This window comes from Bos indicus x Bos taurus, chromosome 2, assembly GCF_003369695.1.
Source record: "Bos indicus x Bos taurus breed Angus x Brahman F1 hybrid chromosome 2, Bos_hybrid_MaternalHap_v2.0, whole genome shotgun sequence".
NCBI classification, from domain to species: domain Eukaryota; kingdom Metazoa; phylum Chordata; class Mammalia; order Artiodactyla; family Bovidae; genus Bos; species Bos indicus x Bos taurus.
The window spans coordinates 25,344,859-25,365,839 of NC_040077.1; the positions used below are offsets into that span (position 1 = coordinate 25,344,859).

General features: G+C 45.7%; 2 protein-coding genes across 3 annotated transcripts in view; both read right to left on the minus strand.

Moving 5' to 3' along the window:
* Positions 1-8,808: 8,808 nt before the first annotated feature.
* GORASP2 (golgi reassembly stacking protein 2) overlaps positions 8,809-20,981 on the minus strand; it is a 33,301-nt gene continuing 21,128 nt past the window's right edge. For both annotated transcript variants that reach the window (XM_027557954.1, XM_027557946.1), the window contains exons 6-10: positions 20,197-20,329; positions 18,404-18,527; positions 14,968-15,054; positions 11,721-11,831; positions 8,809-10,156 (exon numbers count right to left, since the gene is read on the minus strand). In XM_027557954.1, coding sequence (XP_027413755.1) covers positions 9,810-10,156; positions 11,721-11,831; positions 14,968-15,054; positions 18,404-18,527; positions 20,197-20,329 — 802 coding nt within the window. In that variant the 3' untranslated portion in view covers positions 8,809-9,809. The remainder of the gene's footprint in view (positions 10,157-11,720; positions 11,832-14,967; positions 15,055-18,403; positions 18,528-20,196; positions 20,330-20,981) is intronic.
* Positions 13,128-14,961, minus strand: LOC113902557 (small integral membrane protein 10-like protein 1). Its single transcript, XM_027557964.1, has one exon. The coding sequence runs from the start codon at positions 14,142-14,144 to the stop codon at positions 13,920-13,922; it is 225 nt and encodes a 74-aa protein (XP_027413765.1). The 5' UTR covers positions 14,145-14,961; the 3' UTR covers positions 13,128-13,919.

Below are 20,981 nucleotides of genomic sequence, written 5' to 3' on the forward strand. Positions count from 1 at the left end.
AGTGAGAATCCCATCAGACTTTCTTTAGATTTAATTCCTTCCCATAACTTACTGTTTCCTCTTGAGCAAAGAGCGAAGTCCCCTATTTTTCAGACAAGAATACTGGAGTGGGTTGCCATTTCCTTCTCCAGGGGATCTTCCTGACCCAGGAATCAAACCTGTGTCTCCTGCAGCTCCTGCATGGGCAGGTGGACTCTTTACAACTGAGCCACCTGGGAAGCCCCAATCATAAATCAAAACCAACCCACTGTTTTGAACTCTGCACCCCGCCCCCCATTAGACAGGAAATGAGAGACCACAGAACCTGTGACCTGGGTGTCAGGGCAGTGGAGAGCAGCTTCGCCCTTCTGTCGCCCTCGGCCACTAGAATAGCACACCTCCACCAGACCCTCCGCTTGTCCCCACTGGCAGCTCTCCCCCCGGAAGCAGGGAGGACTGTGGTCTTCACTGTAACCCCCATTCTGTTATTCCTCCAGGAAGGCGTGCCCTCACCTCACATTCCTGTTGAGGGTACCGGCCTGGGGTGGGTGCCCTCTGCTGCTCGTCCTGCTCTAATGTTCACCGCATGGACTCGCTCTCATCTGGGACCCGCAGCCAGACTCTGAGCTACATGAGGACACATCTTGATGGTAGCTCATTCAGCAGAGGTCAGGTGCCTGCTGTGAGCCAGTGATGTGCTAGGTGTTCCAGAGGCGATTGAACCAGATAGGGCGATTAAACCCTGCCACCAGTGTGCGACAACAGATGGTACAACCTCAGAGGCGGCCTCCCCGCCTCAAATGTCACACTGCTGCAGCACTTTCTCACAGGAATCATCCCCTCCACGTGCATTCACCCTCCAGTCTGCAGGGGTGGAAAGATGCCAGGACCCAGAGAGAGCAGCTGCCCAGGCATGTGGCTCCCCTCTAGTCCCAGAAGCTCCTCCAGGAGCCCGGGGTTAAATGGCCACCGATTGACTAGGCTGCTTCTAACTGGGTTCTTATCTCAACTAAGAGCCCTGATGACTACACTGTCTCATTGTTGACAAAATCACTGGCATTTTAAATTTGGATAAAAATGAGGGTACCGTTAGCTCTGGTGTGAGCTAAGAGCATCCCCTCTGTGCCAGCAGGGACCTTGAGTTTGCCCCCTCTACCCCAGCTCCCCTGCTGCCTCAAAAGGCTGGGAGCTGCCCCACCCACTCCATCCCCTCACCGCACAGATTGTGGCCCGGCTGGAAGAACAAATGAAAGATTCCTATTTTTGAGGCAGGAGGTAGATGCCCCCTGCCCCGACTCCAGAATAAGCAACTGGAGTTCATCTGTGGACAAACTCCAAAATATCAGTAGCATGACAATCAAGAGAGGATGTTGGGCCTTGCCCAGATAAGAAACCACATATTTTTCATTCTTGAAGTCCAGGAAACCTTCCCAACTAGAAAGCTCCTTGGAGGTCAGAAGGGGAATGGTGCGAAGTCTACCCGTAGGCCTTGAGATGCACACCCAGGCACCCATGGGAGGATCCTGAGATACACCAAGTACCGGCTCAGAACCAGGCAAATCCGGATGACTGGCCAAAGGAAACCCAGAAGAAATGCCCCACAAAAGTGAATCAAACCACCAGAGGGAGCAGCTCTGAGTCCACCTGTGCATCTATCCACACATACTGTACTTTTTCCTTTTAATAAATACTGTCTTTGTAGGAATTGTTTTCTGCAAAGCAAAGGGGCTAGGACCTTATCACTGACCAGCGGTCTAGCGGTTAGGAGTCGGCTCTCACTGCCACGACTCAACCTCAGTCGCTGGCACGGAACTGAAGCCTTGCCTTTAGCCACTACAGGCCAAGACAACACAAGATTATTTCTACCTGGGTACCAGGCCCAGCTTTCTACCATCTCTACAACTGTGAGCCTGAGGGAGTGTCATTAACCTCTCCGGATTTCAGGCTTTATCTGTAACATGAGGAACTGAGGAAGACGATCTCTGAGCCTCCCTGCCCAGGCTCTGGGCCATAGGCATACTGGTATTTTGTTTTTTAGGCACACAGGGCTGAAAAGCACTGGTGGGGAACTGCTTTTCCGTGCCCAGGTGTAGAGGGTTGCCTTGCCTGGAGAGGGACTACAGAAGATGAAGATGCCTCACCCCGCTGGGCTTTCACCAGACCTCCACAAACCAGGAGACAGTGAGGGGACGCCCCAGCCGCTAGAGAGCAGGCGCTGGGGGTGGGAATGGGGTGGACTGGGAGGCAGGAGGCCCGGGCAGCACAGCACTTCTCTGGGCTTGAGTCTCTTTGTGGATAAGACGAAGTCTTAGTTTTCCCCTAGGCGGTGCAGCTCTGGGGGAGTTGGGGACCCTTTCCTCAGAGATGCCACCCACACCTTTCTCTCCTGCTCAGAGGGCAGCAACCAGCAGTTCCATCCCAATTTTTCGTTTTTAACTCTGTGTTCCGCATATTTCATTTTTAAAAAGCTTGCTAAAAGGTAAGATTTTTAAACCTCTGATCCTTGTTAAGGGGCAAACTATTTACTTCCTTGCAAAAACAAAACAGCTTTTATCGACTCCCCAGTAATGTAGCCTGAACTCCTGGGTTCCCCAGGCCCTTTCTGCAGCCCCACCCGCACCTGCCGCCACTCCAGACATCGCCCTTCCCATTCCAGCCACCCGGCGCGACGTGCGGTTCCAGAACACCCTGAGTGCCACCTACCTTCACATCACTGCGGGTGCTGCTGCCTCTGACTACAGCAGGCTTCCACTTGGCCCGGAGCTTCTCTCCTTCCTCCAAGGCGCAGAAGCACCTCCCTAGAAGCCAGCTCAGGCCTCGGTCTGCGGAGCTCCCGCCTGTGCGTGCTCGTTGTGCCTTATACACGCATCTCATTGCTCGTTGTCAGCAGCGTGGGGAGGGGGAGGCCTTTGAATTCAGACCACCTGGGCCCAACCTGGCTGCTCCACGAGGTGTGCCCGGGGCCTGTGAGGCAGGAACGTGTGCCTTCACAGAGTTCTGGGACGGATGAGCGGAGGCTTGTTGGACAAGGGGTTCACTCACTACCAGAGAGCCAGGCTCTAACCTCAGGGCGGGGAGCCTGGGGTTGGGGGTCGAGGGTAAGGGAGGATGTGTCTGGGAATGATGGAAGCAAGACCCGCCCCCACCCCCCAATCAGGATCTCGACTTTATGATGTTTTTGGAAGTATGAGGGGTTCACTGTCACCTGTAGGGCTTTTCATTTCTATCTTAACAAGCCTCAGGCTGATGTATTTACTTTAAAATTGTGTTGCAAAGGGACTCCTTTTGGTGAATGCACCCAGGCTTTTCTGCATCCCTACCTAGCTACCTGTCTGCGGTGGAAGGGAAGTAAGGGACTAAGTCCCAGCTAGCCCTTTTCCAAAGGAAAAAAAAACACGTCCCCACCCTCGCGGCCGCTCCTGCGACGTCCCAGCCCCGCCCAAGGGCCCTGCGAGGTTGGCCCGGAGACCCCGCGGCCTCCGACGGGGCGCGGCTTTCCCAGGCTCGCTGCGCCACCTGGTGGTCGCGGCGCGCGCTGCCGGCCGGGCTCCGGCTCCACGTGGCCTTGGAGACAACAGAAGTTGCTGGATGAAAGTCAGTTTTGGGTTCTACGGCTCCTAATCGGTGTGTGGTAACAGAACTGAGACGTGGGAGGAGACAGACCTACAGCAGTCAGCTCCTATCCTAAAGCTTCCACTGTGTGAACTGGAAGTTACTTATTTGGCAAATGGAGATATCAGTACCACCTACTGGGAGGCCAGGGAAGGTTGAAGAAAAAATTGCCCTGCTTGACACCTGCTGTCAACTCAGTACTTCTCTTTAAGTTGATTCCTTTTTGTCAATAAAGTTGATAAAGGAAGCTACTTTAGCCTCATCCTACAAAGCAGATCTATTTTTTCAACACATGTTAAAATAAATATATAGGTAATAAAATTAGAAAACAAAAATGTCTTCCATGTACATTTGGCAACACCAGTCCATGGGATCAAGCCCAGAACCTGTGCTGCCCAGGGCCCCTCTTCTCTCTCTCTTCTGCCTCCTCCATGTCTACTGTCACCCCTCATCTGTCCTCTCCAGAAGACCCCCAGCTGGTGGGGTTTTCACCTCAGGTGACCCCATTTGCCTAGTAGAGATCTGAATTTGGAAAAATATATTTCACTATCTCTGAGGCTACATGCCCTTTTTATTTCTGGTCATTCCAGGAAAAGAAAAACAAAAACTTTGCAGAGACCAAGTTTGGCTTTGTTTATTAAAATCAGACTGAGCTCCAAGCCCCTCAATTTAGGCAATAGGAACCCGTTTCTCATTTTTATTCAGCTCCGCAACTAAAGACAGATGGAATTTGCTCTCACATTTATGTTCTCCACCACCCCAAAGCACACAGGTTGTTCAGTTGCTGATCTCAAATTAAACAATGTTAGAACTGCGAATAGTTCATGTACCTGACCGCTAACGTGATTTCCGGAGATCTAAATGCCAGAAGGGAGCCCTAGAGACGATGTGAACTCGCCATCGTGTCTGTGCTCAGTAGAGCTGTCTGAACCACACAGGGACATTTCTGGCCAAACTGATTTACAAACACAAAATAATGTTGCAGATCATCAAAGTACAGGTCTACTAAAGCAAACATCACTAATAATTCTCACCTAGGGCCAGTGTTAGGGATTTCTTAGCAGGGAGCTTTTAAATGCCACTGGACAAGGCCAGCACCTTCCCCTCCCCCAGGCTAGGCAGTCCTGGCTCTTTTAAGTCCCATTTGTCCTTTACATGAAAAATAACCGTTGTTTTTGTTGACTGAAAAGTAATTCAAATACATTTTTTAAATTATGCTGATATAAAAGTGCATAAGAAATGAGAAGTCCCCTCACCCGAGCCACTCTAATGCAGGCGTTCCCTGAAGATGCTTCCCCCACACACCCAACCTCAGGTGAACACTACTTATTCCAGTCTCACACCGGGCCAGAGTGGCCAGAGCTGGACTCTAAGCGGCTTCCCTCTCACCGGGATTCGAGGCCACGGCATGGAGGGCAAGGAAGCCACTTGGGAATTCAGGCAGGGCCTCTCTTTACATACTCCTTGGTCCCTAAAAAAAGAGAACTGATGACATAATTCAATAGATTTGGTTGTCAAGGTAAATTCAACTAATGGGTTTTTGTCCCAGACTTGGCTTCCGGGAGAGGCTGGGGAAACCCAAATCCCTGTCATCATCTTGGTCACGGTCCAGAGACCTATTTCTCCCCAAGGTTTAGAGTTTAAGTGACTGCTTCAACTTCTGTCAACCTTAGCAACCATTTCACCATGATTCATGGGTCGAAAATAATGAAGTCCATGAAAATTCTTGTTTTCTGATCCTGGGTTCCCTACGTTCTGGACCCTCCAGCTTTTTGAAGCCCAGGCTTCCCACCCATCTCCACCAGGACAATACTTGATACATTGTGACTTCAGATGCCTGTGGACCAGGCAAGTGGCAGAAACCAGCAGGCCAGGTGGCAACCTGGTGGTGTCGGCTCAAGGGGGCTTGCTTCCTTGTGGGGCTGAGGACCTAGTGTTGCCAGATAATGGGAAAGAGAAACCAGACATCTGGACTTCTGTGAAATTTTCTGGTTTGGGAATGTTGGCAATTAATTCACATTTAAAAAGGTACAGGGTGGCTCAAGGGTGTCTGCGGGAACTCAGTTTGCTACCTCTTGTTCCCTGGGTAGACTACCCTACAGAGGGCTTGGGACAGGGCTGGCTCAGCTCCCCGTTACAGTATTCACCCCACACGCCGGGGCCTGTTCCCATCCAGGAGTGCCAGGAAACATGGTGCAACCTTAACTCTGATAACACGAAGTCCCCGGGCCCACATGACGGCATGTGCTCTTGTTGTTTGCGCTGGCAAAGATGGCTGGCCAGAGGGCACTGTGCTTGTGTAACTCCCCGACCAGGCAGCTTTTCCTACACTGGTCAGTCCTGAACTGCTCTTTAATGGATAAGAACTCTGTCCCCAGCCCCATCCCTGAGAACATCTCTCCGTCCCTCTCCAGCTCCCAGAGCGCTGCAAGCCAGGAAGCAGTTTCACCTACCATTCCGCTGGCCTGTGGCTTTGGTGTTATTTCCCCATTCTTGTAGTTATTGGCTCATATGCAAGGAGCTTATAAAGGAACACACTTGGTTAGCAAGACCAGAAACTGTTCTTCCAAGATCCACTGCAAACGGTATCATTGATAAAAGACCCCTTTTCCAACGTGTGCACTTTGCTAGGTGGTGAAAATGTCTCAGTAGACAACGGACTTTCTATTGCCTTATTTCCCTTGGACTGCGAGGAAATCCAACCAGTCCATCTTAAAGGAGATTGGTCCTGTGTGTTCACTGGAAGGACTGATGCTGAAGCTGAAACTCCAATACTTTGGCCACCTGATGCGAAGAGCTGACTCATTTGAAAAAACCCTGATGCTGGGAAAGATTGAAGGCAGAAGGGAACGACAGAGGGTGAGATGGTTGGATGGCATCACCAACTTGATGGACATGGGTTTGGGTGGACTCCAGGAGTTGGTAATGGACAGGGAGGCCTGGTGTGCTGTGGTTCATGGGGTCGCAGAATCTGACACAACTGAGCGACTGAACTGAACTGATTGCCTTATTACTTCAGATTACAGACCAGCCTGTCTCAATGATCACCTAGGATATGGTTCAGGGCCTGCTGCTAACTGGAGCTGGGCAGGGGCAGGTACAGTGAAGGAGACAAATGTCAGTGTGTAGTGATTCTCATCCCCTGGAAAGCTTTTCAGAACTCAGGGGCCCAGGAATCCATACTCTGAGAGGTGGTTCTAATTTGACCCCCTTGCTGGGTGGTCAGATAATTAAACAGGAGGCCTTTACCCTCAGGCCCAGGCAGAGCCATTTTACTTCAGCCTCACAAATGGGGAAGGTCTTTTTCAGTTTTTAGGAAATGATCTAAAGCTGACTGTTCTAAAGCAAGCAAATTTAGTAAGGGACTAAGCATAAAACAGGAACACAAGAAAGATACAGTCATCATCACAGCCTTACTGCCAGCTACCAACACGGCCTTCAGATGACACTGCCTCCTCAGTCTCCTCTGTCCACTCATTTCAGGGCTGGCCGCTCCTCCATCCTCCACTACTAGAGAGGCTTCCTCAAATGCAGATGAGCTTGTCCTCAAGGAAATCCCCCAGTGACTCCTGTTTTTAAGACAAAGCCCCAACCCCCTAGGCTGGCACTCAGGACCCAGCCCCCGTGTGCTCCACTCCTCACCGTTCTTCTAGCCTCAAATGCTCTCTGCCCCTCCTTTGCCTGCACGGTTCTTCAAGTCACGTCCTCGCTCAGAAATCTCCCTGCTCCTGCCCAGCACCCTGGCAGAGTGCCTCCATCGAATCTTCAGCAAACGGTGGCACTGTGTGGGGGATGCGCATGGGGCCTCACTAGTCACTGCTTCCTCCTCAGTTCCTGCAGCACAGCCTTCACGCTTCAGCCTTTCAGCCATGTTACTCCACAATAGCCTGAAGAATGTAAGCCAAGGTGCTGCGTGAAATCTCTTAACTGTCCCCCAAAGAAGGGGGCTGGCCCTTTTCTTCTGGCTAGAAGGAGGAGGGGATGGCAGGGGTTCTGGCTGCCATCTGGGCCCATGTGATGACCGTGGAAATGAAAACCACGCTAAGCAGCACTACAGGACTGGAGCTGCAGTCTCTGACGTTACCAAAGGTCGGTCCTGCCTCAGCCTGACCATCTCCAACTCTGAACGAGAGCAATGGTCCTGGTGGTCCAGTGGTTAAGAATCTGCCTTCCAATGCAGGGGACATGGATTTGATCCCTGGTTGGGGAATTAAAATCCCACAGGGCAGCTAAGCCTCTGTGCCTCAACAGGAGACGCTTCCATGCTACAACTGGAGAGAAGCACCCCGCTCACCCCCCTGCAACTAGAGAAAGACCATGCACCCTAACAAAGAACAACAAAAAAAACACCAACAAAACCAACCATGGAAGAGAAGACAGACTGTGCTTAAGCCACTGTATTTTGAGAGTTGTTCTGATAACCAAGCCTATTCGAACCAGCATTCTCTGTTCTCCCCATTTCTGCCTCATGCCTCACACCCTGAGTGACCCAGGGGTTCAAAGATGATTCGACTGTCATCCTCACTGAGGGCTCATCTCAAGTGCCCAGAGGACTGACCGAGACACCATCCCCTCTAAAAGGTCACGGTGAGTGGTCTCATGGCAGCGACTCTCTTTCACATCTGTGTTTCTGGCCCCTGAAATAGAATACGCGGTGTAAAAAAAACACCCATAGCTGAAGGAAGAAGAGAATATCTAAAATAAGTGTTTTCCATCTCAGGAAGGCCCGATGAGCCTGTCTGGGCCAATTCTGTGCCCATCTTCCAGGTGAACACTGAGAGTCCCCCTCTCCCCAAAGCTCAGTGTGCTTCCTGTGCTTAGAGACCCTGTCCTGGGAAGATGGTCCAGGGCTGCTGCCATCCTCAGATGACCTCACAAGAGTTCAGAATCGCTGCTCTGGAAAAACTACAGTTAAAAAATTTGTCTTTAAAGCTCAAAAATTACTTACTTGCTTCCCATTAAGGTAGCTCCTTAACATTTTTAAAACACAGGAATATCTTTTAAAAATAACAACTTGCTCAACTTTACCTGAGCTGGAGCCTTCTTTTGTCATTTACTTGAAATATAAACCTGGCCCTGGAGATGGATCTATCCTAAAAACCGGTGGTCACTGATAACTCTAGTTTCCAGGTGGGTTTTAGCAGCCCTGTTCTACTCGCTGCTCCTTGGCAACATTCATGCCAGTGCCAGGTCAATAACTGACGGATCGCTTTCATCTTATTTAAGAAGCAGAGACATAATATGCATTTAATTTCATTCAATAAATCAATGCCACATAACTTAACCATCTCTTAGAAAATTTAGGAGAAAGCAAAGGTCAGACATGGAATTACATGAATGCATTGTGATGCACTGGAGATTAATGACTGCGCCATGGCAATCAGGAGTTGTAATTTAAATGTACCACAAGAAGAAAAGCAAAAGTACTGTAATTTATTGCTGTGTCTATGCTTCCCAGTACAGCTGTAATATTGTAAGCAGCTACAAAGTGCCACCTTCTGGTTTAAAACTGTGTAACATCTCCTTTATTTCTTTTTAAATGCCATTTTTTAGTGGATGTATAAAGCAACAGCAGCAGTTATAAAATGTTGTCTGAGTACTTCTGAGAGCTCAAAACAAAGATCTGTGTATAGGCTGAATAAAAAGATGTTCAATTAATAGTGCACATTGTGTTAACTTTAATTAACATCTTCTGTTGGAATTTTCGTGTAAACCTTAATAGAGATGTGACTCACAGAGACCAAAAGTAAAATATCTTTTCGTTTCACGGCTTAGTGAGGTGGTCTGCATTCTTGCAAATGATTTACAAAATACAAGAAATGTTGCGAGTGGGTATTAGGCATAAAATATTACATTTCCTTACAGAAGGAGCAGCAGGAAGACAGGGAGCCTAGAGAACACCCTGTCACCACCTTTCCCAAAGAGCTACACCCCCAAGAATGGCAGTGGAAACCTGGCAGCAAGCCACCCTTACAATTCTTTTTGGTTGTTTTAAAATACAAGCACTTCCTGACGTTTCCCTCCCCGGCCCGTGAGCCGCACTCCCACTTGGCAGAATACAAGCCCACATCCTCTTGCTGAGTTTTCCCTTAGAATTATTTACAGGATGCCTACAGAAACGGTACAAACTAGTAAGAAATTAAAGAGAGTTTGCATTTCCAGACACGCTCCTGTGGTGAAACAAGCACACCACGCCAATTCTGAAGACCGGTCCAAAGCTAAGGTGACTCAGAAGCAGATGCATCTGTAACCGTAACCGCTGAGATGGGCTTCTCGCTGGCTGTGGCGGAGTCGCTGACTCTGTCCTCCACCGTGGCCGGGGCCTTGGGAGGGGGGGGTGTCACGTCCACAGTGAGTGCGGAGGCGGTGTCTGCCCGTGCAGTGGTCGGGACGGGGTCGGAGGGTGGGCTGCTGGCAGGTGGGACGGAGGACAGCAGGTCTGCGGAGCCTGCTGCGGGAGAGACCTCTGGAACCAGAGGGAATGACGGGAGGAACTCGGACGGCATGGGGAGAGGTGCAAGGCCTGGTAAATTTCGGGGAGGCAGGGAAGGAAGAGGTGGCAAACCTAGGACAAAAAGGCAGAGATCACACATCCTCCCGGCACAGAAGGGCAACAGCCACAGTCACACAATCATCTGCATTTGCCTTTCACTAAGAAAATGGAAGCTGAGGAGCAACAACACAAATCACCACCTCTGATTATCCTTGGCTGGAGGCTCGGACAGAGTTAAATATTCACCACAGGACCAGCTGGCCAGAGGAAAGGTTCCTTCATGTGACTCAGCCCAGCTCAGGGAAGAAATGATTCTCCCAGCCAGGATGGGCAGGAACCCATCTGCCTGCAAGGCAACACACGGAGTGCTGAGCAGAACTCTGCTCTTCAAGCAAACTGTAGGTTGACTCTCAGCTGCACTCTGGACAGACAAGAGGAACAGGAGACACCGGGGCCAGGCCTGAAGCCTGAAGTACTCGGCCTTTTTTCAAGCCCTCTGATTGATAACTATTTATAGTATACTTGGTAGAGTTAAGAATTTTAAAATGCAGAATGAAGGGAGACTATTATATCTTCAAGAAACAAAAGGAAGGCAGGTTGTAAAACAGGTTTTGGGCAACCTGTGGCCCAGTCTGTCAACCTGGGGAAAGGGCAAAGCCGAAAGTCTAAGAATACAGGGCTACCCCCCCAAAAAGACAAAGGGAATGTTAAGACAGTAACATTAGCCTGAATTTACTGACTTCATTTGTTTTTTAACCCATTGTGCCAAAAAGCAAAAAACAGGTTAATGAGGACAAGTAATGAATAAATACAGATGATAAGTGTTACAACAGGGGCTGTTACGATCTAAACAGAAACATGACAATGTATACCATGATGTAATAAGATCATTCACTGACATCACTGATGGGCCCAATTCTTGAGAACAGCAATGAAAAGTCAACCCTGATGTGTGGCCATCGCAAAGCTAAAACTACTCTGGGTAATCATTAACCAGAAAAGCAGACTCGTGGGGACACTCTGCCGCTTCAGTTTCATCAGTGCATAAAATCTGACTGTAAATACTTTGAATATCTGTGAACTTAACTACTTGTAGCTAAAACCTTGCAGTTTTTATTATAAAAACATTAATAATGAATATTTCTATAAAGCAATTATCCTTCAATTTAAAAAATGAAGAATATTTATCAAGTAGCAAGCGCAGCAAGCCCAGCCAGCCAGAGCCACGCAAAACACAGGAACCACCAGTCCCTGGATGGCAGCTGCCCAAAATACAGGGAGAATCACAGGGAGTTCATTCACTGCCACCGGGCGAACTGCACACCTCCCATCCCACTCAGCTCAGCGAGGCCATACCGCTGCTCTTTATTTCTACAACTGGCCTTTACAGAGCCTGAGCTGTCAGGGGCAGGAGGGAGAGGAAGGGAGGGACAGGCAGCCAGGCAGAGGAGCATCACAAAGACATTTCTCCTCTTCTTTTTCAACCCTTTTAAATAAAAAAGATTAATTTATATCTGAAGCAGCTGAAGTTTGTTAAAGAATCTGCCCTTGCAAGAAAAAGACTGAAATAGAGGACTGCCTTTCCTGGATAAAACTTTTTATTAGACAGAGTCCTATGGCAAGATGGGCAACATACCCGGGTTCACGAGTTCTGGTAAGCTGACGCCTGGGACGACAGGCGGGGTGGGTAGGTTGAGATTGGGGAGGACAGGCAGGCTCGGGAGACCGGCTGGTAAAGGCATCAGACCTGAAGAGAAGGCAGAGAACAAAAGATAAAGTGCCAATGATAAACCCTTGCATATTGAAAAAAATACCACCCACTTCGAAGTGAAAATACCAGAAGTCCACTTACCCTGTGGCAGTTTTGTACCATAACTACAGTAACAACAATAACAAAAACCTCTCCCCAGTGAAGCATCTTTCTGTACCTAAGTGATTACATGGCTAAGCGAGTAAGGGTTAAAACAAACCTCTGAACCCAAGGGCAAGAATGATGCCGGCCCAAGTGTCTTAGAGAAGAAGCTGATTTATCTCAGCAAATATGGGACTGATTTTCTTTGATGGTTGAGGTTTACACCCTCTCAGCCTTTTTTTTTTTCCTTTTCCCTTTTTATTTTTTATTTTTTTTTATCCATTGGGTATGTTTATTCTCATTTAATAGGTTTGAGAAAACAGGGATTTAGGCAGACTGTTGGGCTCATCTGGACCACAAAATTAGTTTGTATTTTAACAGAGGTGTGTCTGATATACACATACACACAGGGCTAAGAAAAAAAACACTGTTACTGTTAGACCAGTAGTAAAACACAGCAATTCTCCACTTTTTCTCTGCCCATCCCTGATTTTCCTTCACCAGAGACTACCAATTTTAACTCTTCAGCTATTTGTTATTGTACTTCTTTCTAAGTGACAAGTTATACTGCTTTTTTTTTAAACCGACATTTCTGTATCAGATCTTGATGTATTCTCCATTACATATATACTCCTTTCCAATTCTGCTAGGGTTACCTAATAATTTGTTATTGTTTGTATTCAGTGTTTACATAAATATGACTGACTTTATATGATGACTAACATTATTCACAGTTGACTTAATGCAGTGTAACTTCTGAAAACTTTTCTTTTTCCTGAGGCTCATAATTGCCTCAATTTTGCTTCCTTAATTAGAAAAAAAATATGCAGACCACTAATTCATCTCCAGACTCTCTAACACCTAAAAACCTCTTGACCCTATATTTATAAATACATGACAATGTATCCATTTTCCTTTCTAAGACATTCCACCTGAACTATCATCTTTAGGCATTTCTTGTTGACCTCAGGCTGTTCTCCCTTCTTCTCTGTTACATGGTTATATTTTAGAACTTTATCATCACTCTTTAAGTAAAATAAAATGACCTCTTCCCCCATCGACAACAGACTCTACCTGTCGACTTCCCACTTTAAAAGACACCATTACTTTTCCAGGCACCCGCCCTGCCATCCTACCTTGTAAATTGCACTTTTATGCCATCAAGGCTGATAATATTGACACTCAACTCTGTAACCGTAATTAAGCATTCTCTTAAAAAGATGAAAACCATAAACAGCATTTCCATTATGATTATTTAAATGTTATTCAATAAACCACCAAGCTTTGTGCTATGATTAGATTTCCTTTTTTTTGGCTCCAAGATTCTGAACCACAATGCGAATTAGAGCGACACTGAAATTGAGTCCACCTTCTTACACTCCAACCCTCGGTCAAAACCCTGCAGTATTTTACATTGTTTGGTTATCTGAAGGATGTGTTCCTCTTACAACGTTGTTTTTTTTTTTTTTTTTTTCCACTTAAAGTTTCTGATCGTCATAGTTTTCTGTTGTGGAATGAAGAGATGTTTGCCTTCCACTGCATATCCTTAAGATCTTCAGCTTCTGACTGATCCTGTTTATAATCCAGTCTCATCTTCCCGAAATTTACTATTTATGAACACGGACCATGAGCTTGTACATTTCTGTCCTGAAAGTTTTGACAGCCTTCCCTTGTTATAATACATCCTGTTCGTCCCGTTTTTAAGGATGCACAGCTTCTTAAATATTGTAGTGGGTTTTAACTGAAGTTCTCGGTTCCCGGAATCGCGTATTTCCTCTTCCTACACTCAGGAGGTCTCGGTGCCAGTTCAGGGGATCGGAGGAGAGCAGACGGCAGAGAGGCGAGAGCGCAGCGGTGGAGGGAGACCAAGCACTCTCGCAAGACAGCGGGACTGCTCGCCCCAAGCTCCATGGTGCCCCTGCGCCTCCTGGGAGTCGGCCATAATGCAGGCCCAGAACGCCGGCCGGCGGCATCCCCAGGGCTCTAAAAATGTACCTGCAAGCGGATGTTGAGAACGACGGAGCCCGCAATGTAGACGGAGCCCGCAATGTAGAAATACGGGAAGTTCATGTGCAGCTGCCAGGCCAGCTCGAAGAAGGCGAGCAGGGTGCGGGAAAGCCCCTTGCAGAAGACCCCGTACGAGCTGGGGGTCACGGCCGGGCTCGAGGCCCTGAGGGCCAAAGATGACGGAGCCGCTGTGGTGGCCATGGACGCGATGTTGCCGCTAGCCCGGTGCGGTGCCTGGAACCAAGGGTGACCGCAGACCCCGCGGACCCCCAACTGATGGCGATGACCTGGAGGGGCTGGGGGCTTAGCGGCCTCCGGGCTAGCACTCCCGCCTCACGCAGACCCCTTTTCCCTTTTTAATTTCGGACTCACAGTTGCTAATAGAGAATCCCTATGTATGTTTGTCACTCAAATTTCTCAAATATTAACATTTTATCACACTTGCTTTATCATTCTGTGTGTGCTCACATTTGGTTAATGGCTTAGTATGTCTGTGTAACAGCATCTTTAGCCATACAATTAAAGGCTATCAGAAGCCAACTATACTTGATTACTGAAATAATATCTGATCCCTACCTGAGAGATAAAGGACTTGGTCTTCACTGGGAACAATAAGCGAAATAAACAAAAATCTCACCTAACATTAGAGTTACTGAGGACCCAAGCAAGGAGTGCTCGTCTCTAAGATACAATGTCGTATTCATTAAGCACTGACCAGAATGCCCTAAGTAAGGAAGTGCTGATGAATGGAACATCTACACACTCCTTATTCTGGCCTCAGGCTGCTTGGACGCAAAGAGGATGGTGGGCTAGGTTTAAGGAGCCCAGGGCTCAGCAGCTGACTAGCTGGTGACTGCAGCTCATTGCCAATTGCTCTCACTTATCATGAACTTACAGTAGAGATAAAATGAGAATGAAACAAGTAAAAAGTCACCACATAGGGATAAATTTTTTTCATTGTTTCTAAGATGTAAAATACCAGTAAAGCTATTATTATGTTACATGTATGTCTCCTGCAGCTTACCTGGTAATGTAGTAGTTGGGTTCATTGGCGGCATAGATGTGAGGGACTGGTTTACTTGTGGTGGCAATAATGGTACCGTTGGTACACCTAAAATAAAAGCACAGCCTTTGAAACATTTCAGTTGATAAAGAACGAGCAGACCATCGTGGACAGTCTTCAGTCCCTTCCCTCCCACCACGGTCAGGTCTTCCCTCAGTGAGACTTCATTTAGTCAGCTGGTCTCTAGCTGTGTCACTCCACAGCTCATCCACCTGTTCTGCCCTCTGCTCTTTGCAAGGGCTGTTAGTAGAGCATGGGCCAAGGGGGCGGGGGGCTCTTTACAGAGCCCACCCCAGCTAAGTAACACCAGGTATGAGTTTCACCCCTGAGAAGGGCTGGATTGGAAAACTTTTGGAATTTTGGAAATGAGATACAAAGATTCCAGTCAATCTTTACTGGGCTCCTGACCTAAAAGGTCATGTAACCCTATATGCCCCATGAAACAGTGAATGCTGGTCTGTGAGAGAGAATGATGTAGATAGCCTGAAAGAGACAAGAGCATGTGGAGCTCCAGAGATGGGGAGAATGACCTTCCTGAACCTCCGTTTCCTTCTGGCCTTGGTTCTGTGACATGCCTTTGAAGCCTAGTACATTTCCATTTCTACTGATGTTAGCTTGAGGAGTTTATGTTCTTTATATTCAAGTACCTCTTAGGATACCACCTAATAAAGGCTATCTATTAACGCTTACCAGCTACTCAAGTGCGAAGTTTCACTGATATCCAAACAACAGTAATACTGCACATGGATTTTGATTTTGTCTTACAGAGATCTGCTTAAAGCCAGAATGAACTGTGCCTAAAAGTATGAAGCAACTATTTTCAGACAGTTTTATAAATTTAGTTAGTCACATATTTACTTTTCTGCGGAAACTGGAGGCATGAAAAATCCGAAGGGAGTTCTTTGTTTTATTTGATTCTCAAAGGTGTTGGATGGTTGGTTGGTATGTTTAAGTCTTTCAAGTTTGGGGGCAGGGTGGGCACCTGTTATATGTCAAGACATTGTTCTAGGCACCAAGGAACTTACAGAATAAAGAAAATAAAAAAATCACTACCCCCAGTAAATTTACATTCTGATGAAGTGCAGAAAAAGAAAGGGAGACAGGAAGTGTGAGGAGGTCATATCGATTAATGCCATTTCAAAATGATATATTCATTTTCTGAAAATCCAAATTTTTCAAATCCACAGTGAAGTTTTTTTTAAAAAACACATACTTTTATGTTTCTACAGTTACTGTTTGGGCTACTTTTCAGCAATATAATCAAAGCAAAGATTGAAAAATAAATACCTAACAAAAAGTGGTTTCTCATGTCACAATGCTAAATTTACTTACTCAAAGTGAAAATGCTGATTTCTTTCAATCTCCTTTAGGAATTTCTGATTTATTGATACCTCTTTTACTATTCAATAACCCATTTCTCTACAATGTAATAAGACCAGGAATCTCAGTACATGTGCTTATAAGACAACACAAGTGTAACTGTCATGTATGAGGGCAGATTTAAAATAGAAACTGCAACTTGAAGACACATCAGCTATCTCCTGAAGCCAGAAGCGCTCTCATGCGCACTGGAACCTCACTGTAAAGCCAGGTGAGAGCCATCAGACACAGACTTGGTTGCCGCCTTGGGAAGTCTATTCAAGAATAAACTAAAGGACCATTTCTTATATCTGATGGGATATAAGTGAAAAAACTCAATCTCACAAAAAGGACTCAAACATTACTTGATGAAATAAACTTTAAAATCTCTTCCAGATATATCTATGACATGATACTGATGACATTAATATTTAATTTCATTTAGGAAATATTCTAAAACTAGACTGTGGTGATACCTGCACAACTCCATAAATTTACTAAAAATCATTGAGTTCTATACTTTCAGTAAGTAAATTTTATAGTACACAAATTATACCTTGATAAAGCTGGGAAAAAATTCAGCAAAGAGTAGGGGGTAGGGATGAATGTCATCATACTGATAATTGGTGAAGGTGGGTGGTGGGGGTCTGTTGTACTTCTCTTTACACAAATGAATATCTGTATTTATTAACATTCATCTATTTTTGAGTATGTTTCAACTTTTTAATTTTTTATAAAAAATAAAAATTTCAAACTTATCTTGGAAAACAAAGACTCTGAAAAGATTTGGGATTTCAACCGAGGGGACAAGCTCTAGGGACCATTGTTGACCTTAACTGCATCTTGATGGGTGGTTTTACGTCCATTCCAGAACAGAGTGGAATATGAGCAGATCTGGAGACAAATATTAAACAAAAGAGCTCAAGAATAAACGGATACTATAAAATAAAATGAAACCATGGCAGTGTTTTATCCACTTATTCAACACTGATTGAGTATACAATATACTCTTGGTATGATGAAGATATTTAAAAAAAGGAAAGGGAAAAATAAACTATGTCAACATACCAAGTTAAGAACTGTATCATGTGACCAAGCAATTCTAATTTCTGGGTATATAATCAAGAAAAATGAAAACATATGTCTATGCAAAAACTTGTACACAAATGTTCATAGCTGCATTATTCAATAATAGCCAAAAAGCAGAAACCACCCAAATGTCCATCAACAAAATGTGGCATACCCATGCAATGGAACATTATTTAAACATAAAAAGATAAAGTATTAACATATGCTGTGACATCAATGAACTTGGAAAACAGAACACTATTCAAGGTAAAAGAAGCCACAGAGAAAGGTCACAGACGACCACACAAATTTTATGAACTATTTAGACTAGAAGGAGAAAGTAGATTAGCAAGTGCCTAGGCCTTGGGGGACTGGGGGAAACGAGTGACTGCGTACAGGATTTCCCTTGGGGCAGTGAAATGTTCTAAGCTAAGGTGATGGTTGCAAAACTCTGCAAATATATTCAAAACCCCACTAAATTGTACAGTTTGAAATGGGTAAACTACATGCTATGTGAATTACATCTCAATAAAGTTGTTGAAAAAAACCTAAAACATGCAAAAATGGAGTATAGCAGGTAGAACAAGGAGTACAGAAAAAGAAGAGACAGGAACATGTCCCCTGAGCAAGACTGAGCCCCTAGGAAGGGAATGGTAAACTGCTCACTTTTGTATCCCCAGGGTACACTAGTTAGGGGATATGCAATCGTCTGCTGAGTAAATAGAGCAATTAAACAGAATTTAAAGGTAGAACACGGAGAAGTCCAAGGTCTAAAACTGGCTGAGAAGAGGTTTAAACCATGTGATAATTTAGTACCCACCAGCTTTCAGACAGGGCCTGTCAATGCAGAGCATGGTTACAGTTTTCAAAGCCCACTGGAATTAATTTTTAAAATTCTACAGCTTGAGGCAGAAAAGAATATCATGTAAAACAAAGCAGACTGAAAACAGAAATCTTATTTTCTGCATACCTGTACTGAGAACATTACTGACAGCTGGTGGAGTTGAACTAATAGAAAGTCCAGACAGACTCTGTTCAATTTCTGTAGTTCCTGGTGGTGACAAAGACGGGGGATTAACTGAGGACAGCTGGACCTTCCAAAAAATAGAAAGAAAAAAGGAAAATTACTCAAGTTTACTTAAAATATACATATTGGCTCTCACTGGTCCTACTGATACTTTTTTGATCATGTACAAACCGTCAAAAGTTTTCACCTGGCACTTTGGCTTTCAGATACTCCTTCATAATTTTGAAAGGCGCTGAGGATGTCACGCTGTAGACATCTCCCCATCCTGTCACTTCTGGTCTCTTAACACATGGCATCTAGCCCGTCACACACACTGTTTTAGCCACTTCAACACCAGGAGATTCTTTCTTCTCCTTCCTAGCCAAAATGATTACACTCAACCCTTAAAACACCACTTTTTTCTTCTTCTCTGATTTCTCAGCCAGATTTTTAATTTTCATTGTTCATGGAAGAAGTCAGCTGAAGTCTTAATACCATGAATGATTCCTTAGAAATTTCGTATGATGTCTAACGTCACGAGTCCCCCTTATCTTTTCTCATCAATGAATGAATGTGGGAACTAGATCTCTACCTTCGGGAGCATGGGGTAGGGGTATGAATGAATCTATATGGACTCTACAAACGGGTGGATGGGTGATTTTCAGATTTCACCCCTGAATCCTCCGTCTTCCTCCAGCTCCAGTGTCCTCCGGCACTTTTCAACACGACCTGTATTACGGTCCTTCTCCCCACCTGCCATTTCACCATCTGGTTTCCTGACTGCCTGTGGAGCCTTACGGGGCAGAGAGCACTGACTGGGGCGGCATGTATGATGGTAGGAGTCTGAATATGTAACGACACTGGCTCTGGCCGTGAGCCAAGGGGTGGGGTGAGGAGAGGTTACACATTCCCACGGCTCCTTTTCACTTCCTCTAGAATTAGGGATGGCCCAACCATAAACCATAAAATGACAGCAGCCCTTTCTTTACAACCACAGCATCTTCTTTCTGATTGTTTGGTTTTTATTTAGTCATGCAGGCAAGAGTTAACTGTCCTGTAAGGCCTGCACAGGAAACATTTTAAAAGCCCCTAAGCCTGTACAAATACCTCTCGTACTCCTTAAATAGCCTCACGTTGATCATGTAATTGCTCCCATACCCCTAGCTCTCCTTGCGTTCTCAATCAGGTCTCTTGAAATCGTAAGCACCACCTGTCATCACTGTATCCCACAACAGTCACCCTCTCTCACCAGCAGGTCGGCATCTGCATCCCTGCCCCAGCCCAGGACATGTTTGTTCACTCCTCCCCTCACCCGACTTCTCCGCAGTTCCTCACACAGCTGCCCGAGCCCGCTTTCCTGACACTCTGCTTTCTCCCTTTGGGCGTCTCCTGACCATCCTTTGCTAAATCTCCTGTCTCTGCCTGTCCATTTAAATACTAGGAACGGTCAGGATTCCAGCCTTGTTCCTCTAACCCACCCAAGCCCAGTCCGTTGTTTGGTTTTTTTTTTTTGAATCAATGTCCATTGGGTAAATTACCCTCTCTATGTTGATGATTCCCAAATCTGTATCTCTAGCCCTGCCCTCTTTCCTGAAATCTAGAATCAGAGGATACCCATCTAGGTATCCTACAAGAACTTCAAATCCTACACGTCAGTATTTAACTCATCTGCCCAGTTTCAGTAAGTGCTATCACCACACACATCAACTCATCTCGGTGGAAAGTTATGACATAACCAGGCAGTAAAGTTACCTTACCTCTGTAAACCCATCTTTAAGAGGAGTAATCGGTGTACCGGTCATCTGTCCTGGAAGAGAAATTTTCTTTCCTTCTTCAAATGGGCGTGTAGGTATTCGATGCAAATAACCATATCCAATGCCACATCCTAGGCTGAGAAAATAATTTTTTCTTTGAAGTTATTGTTATCAATCACAGCTTATGTTTCTTTAAGGTTTTGAAACAAAAAAACACATCTCCATTCTTTTAAATACTATCTCTTATCAGAGGTCTCATCTGACCACCCTTTATGAAAAGCACGCTTCCCTCTACCACAGAAACTAACTTTACTCTCCTTTATTTCCCTTCAAGTATTTATCTCTATCCAGCACACTGTATATTTATTTTCTGTCTCCTCCAGTAAAATGTTAAAGGGGCAGAGACCTTGTTATGTTTACTGTCTTAACGGTTCCTGGAACATGGCAGACACTTACTGATTATTTGCTGAATGAATGACATAGTCTTTCTATTCAAGAGCTCCAAACACTCGTGCATGCTAATGACATTCACACATCCCATAGGTCTACTTTAGAACCAACACACATCAATCCAAATGAATCCAGATTTCTTCTAATTCAGCACCCTAAGGCTGCCAGTGACATTTTTCTAACTAGATACAATCACAGTGCTTCTTTCCAATCCACTGATTCCCCCAATTCTTGCTTCCCTTTTCCCTTTGGAGAACTCCTCCCCAGTCACTGTGCAATGCTGGTGGGACCGTCGTCAATCAGCGCCTGTCCTGCCCCAAATTAGGCGTGTCTCATGA

What these genes read in the sequence shown, in the direction of transcription:
- LOC113902557 (XM_027557964.1), bottom strand. Translation starts at nt 14,144, where the DNA reads ATGGCCACCACAGCGGCTCCGTCATCTTTGGCCCTCAGGGCCTCGAGC.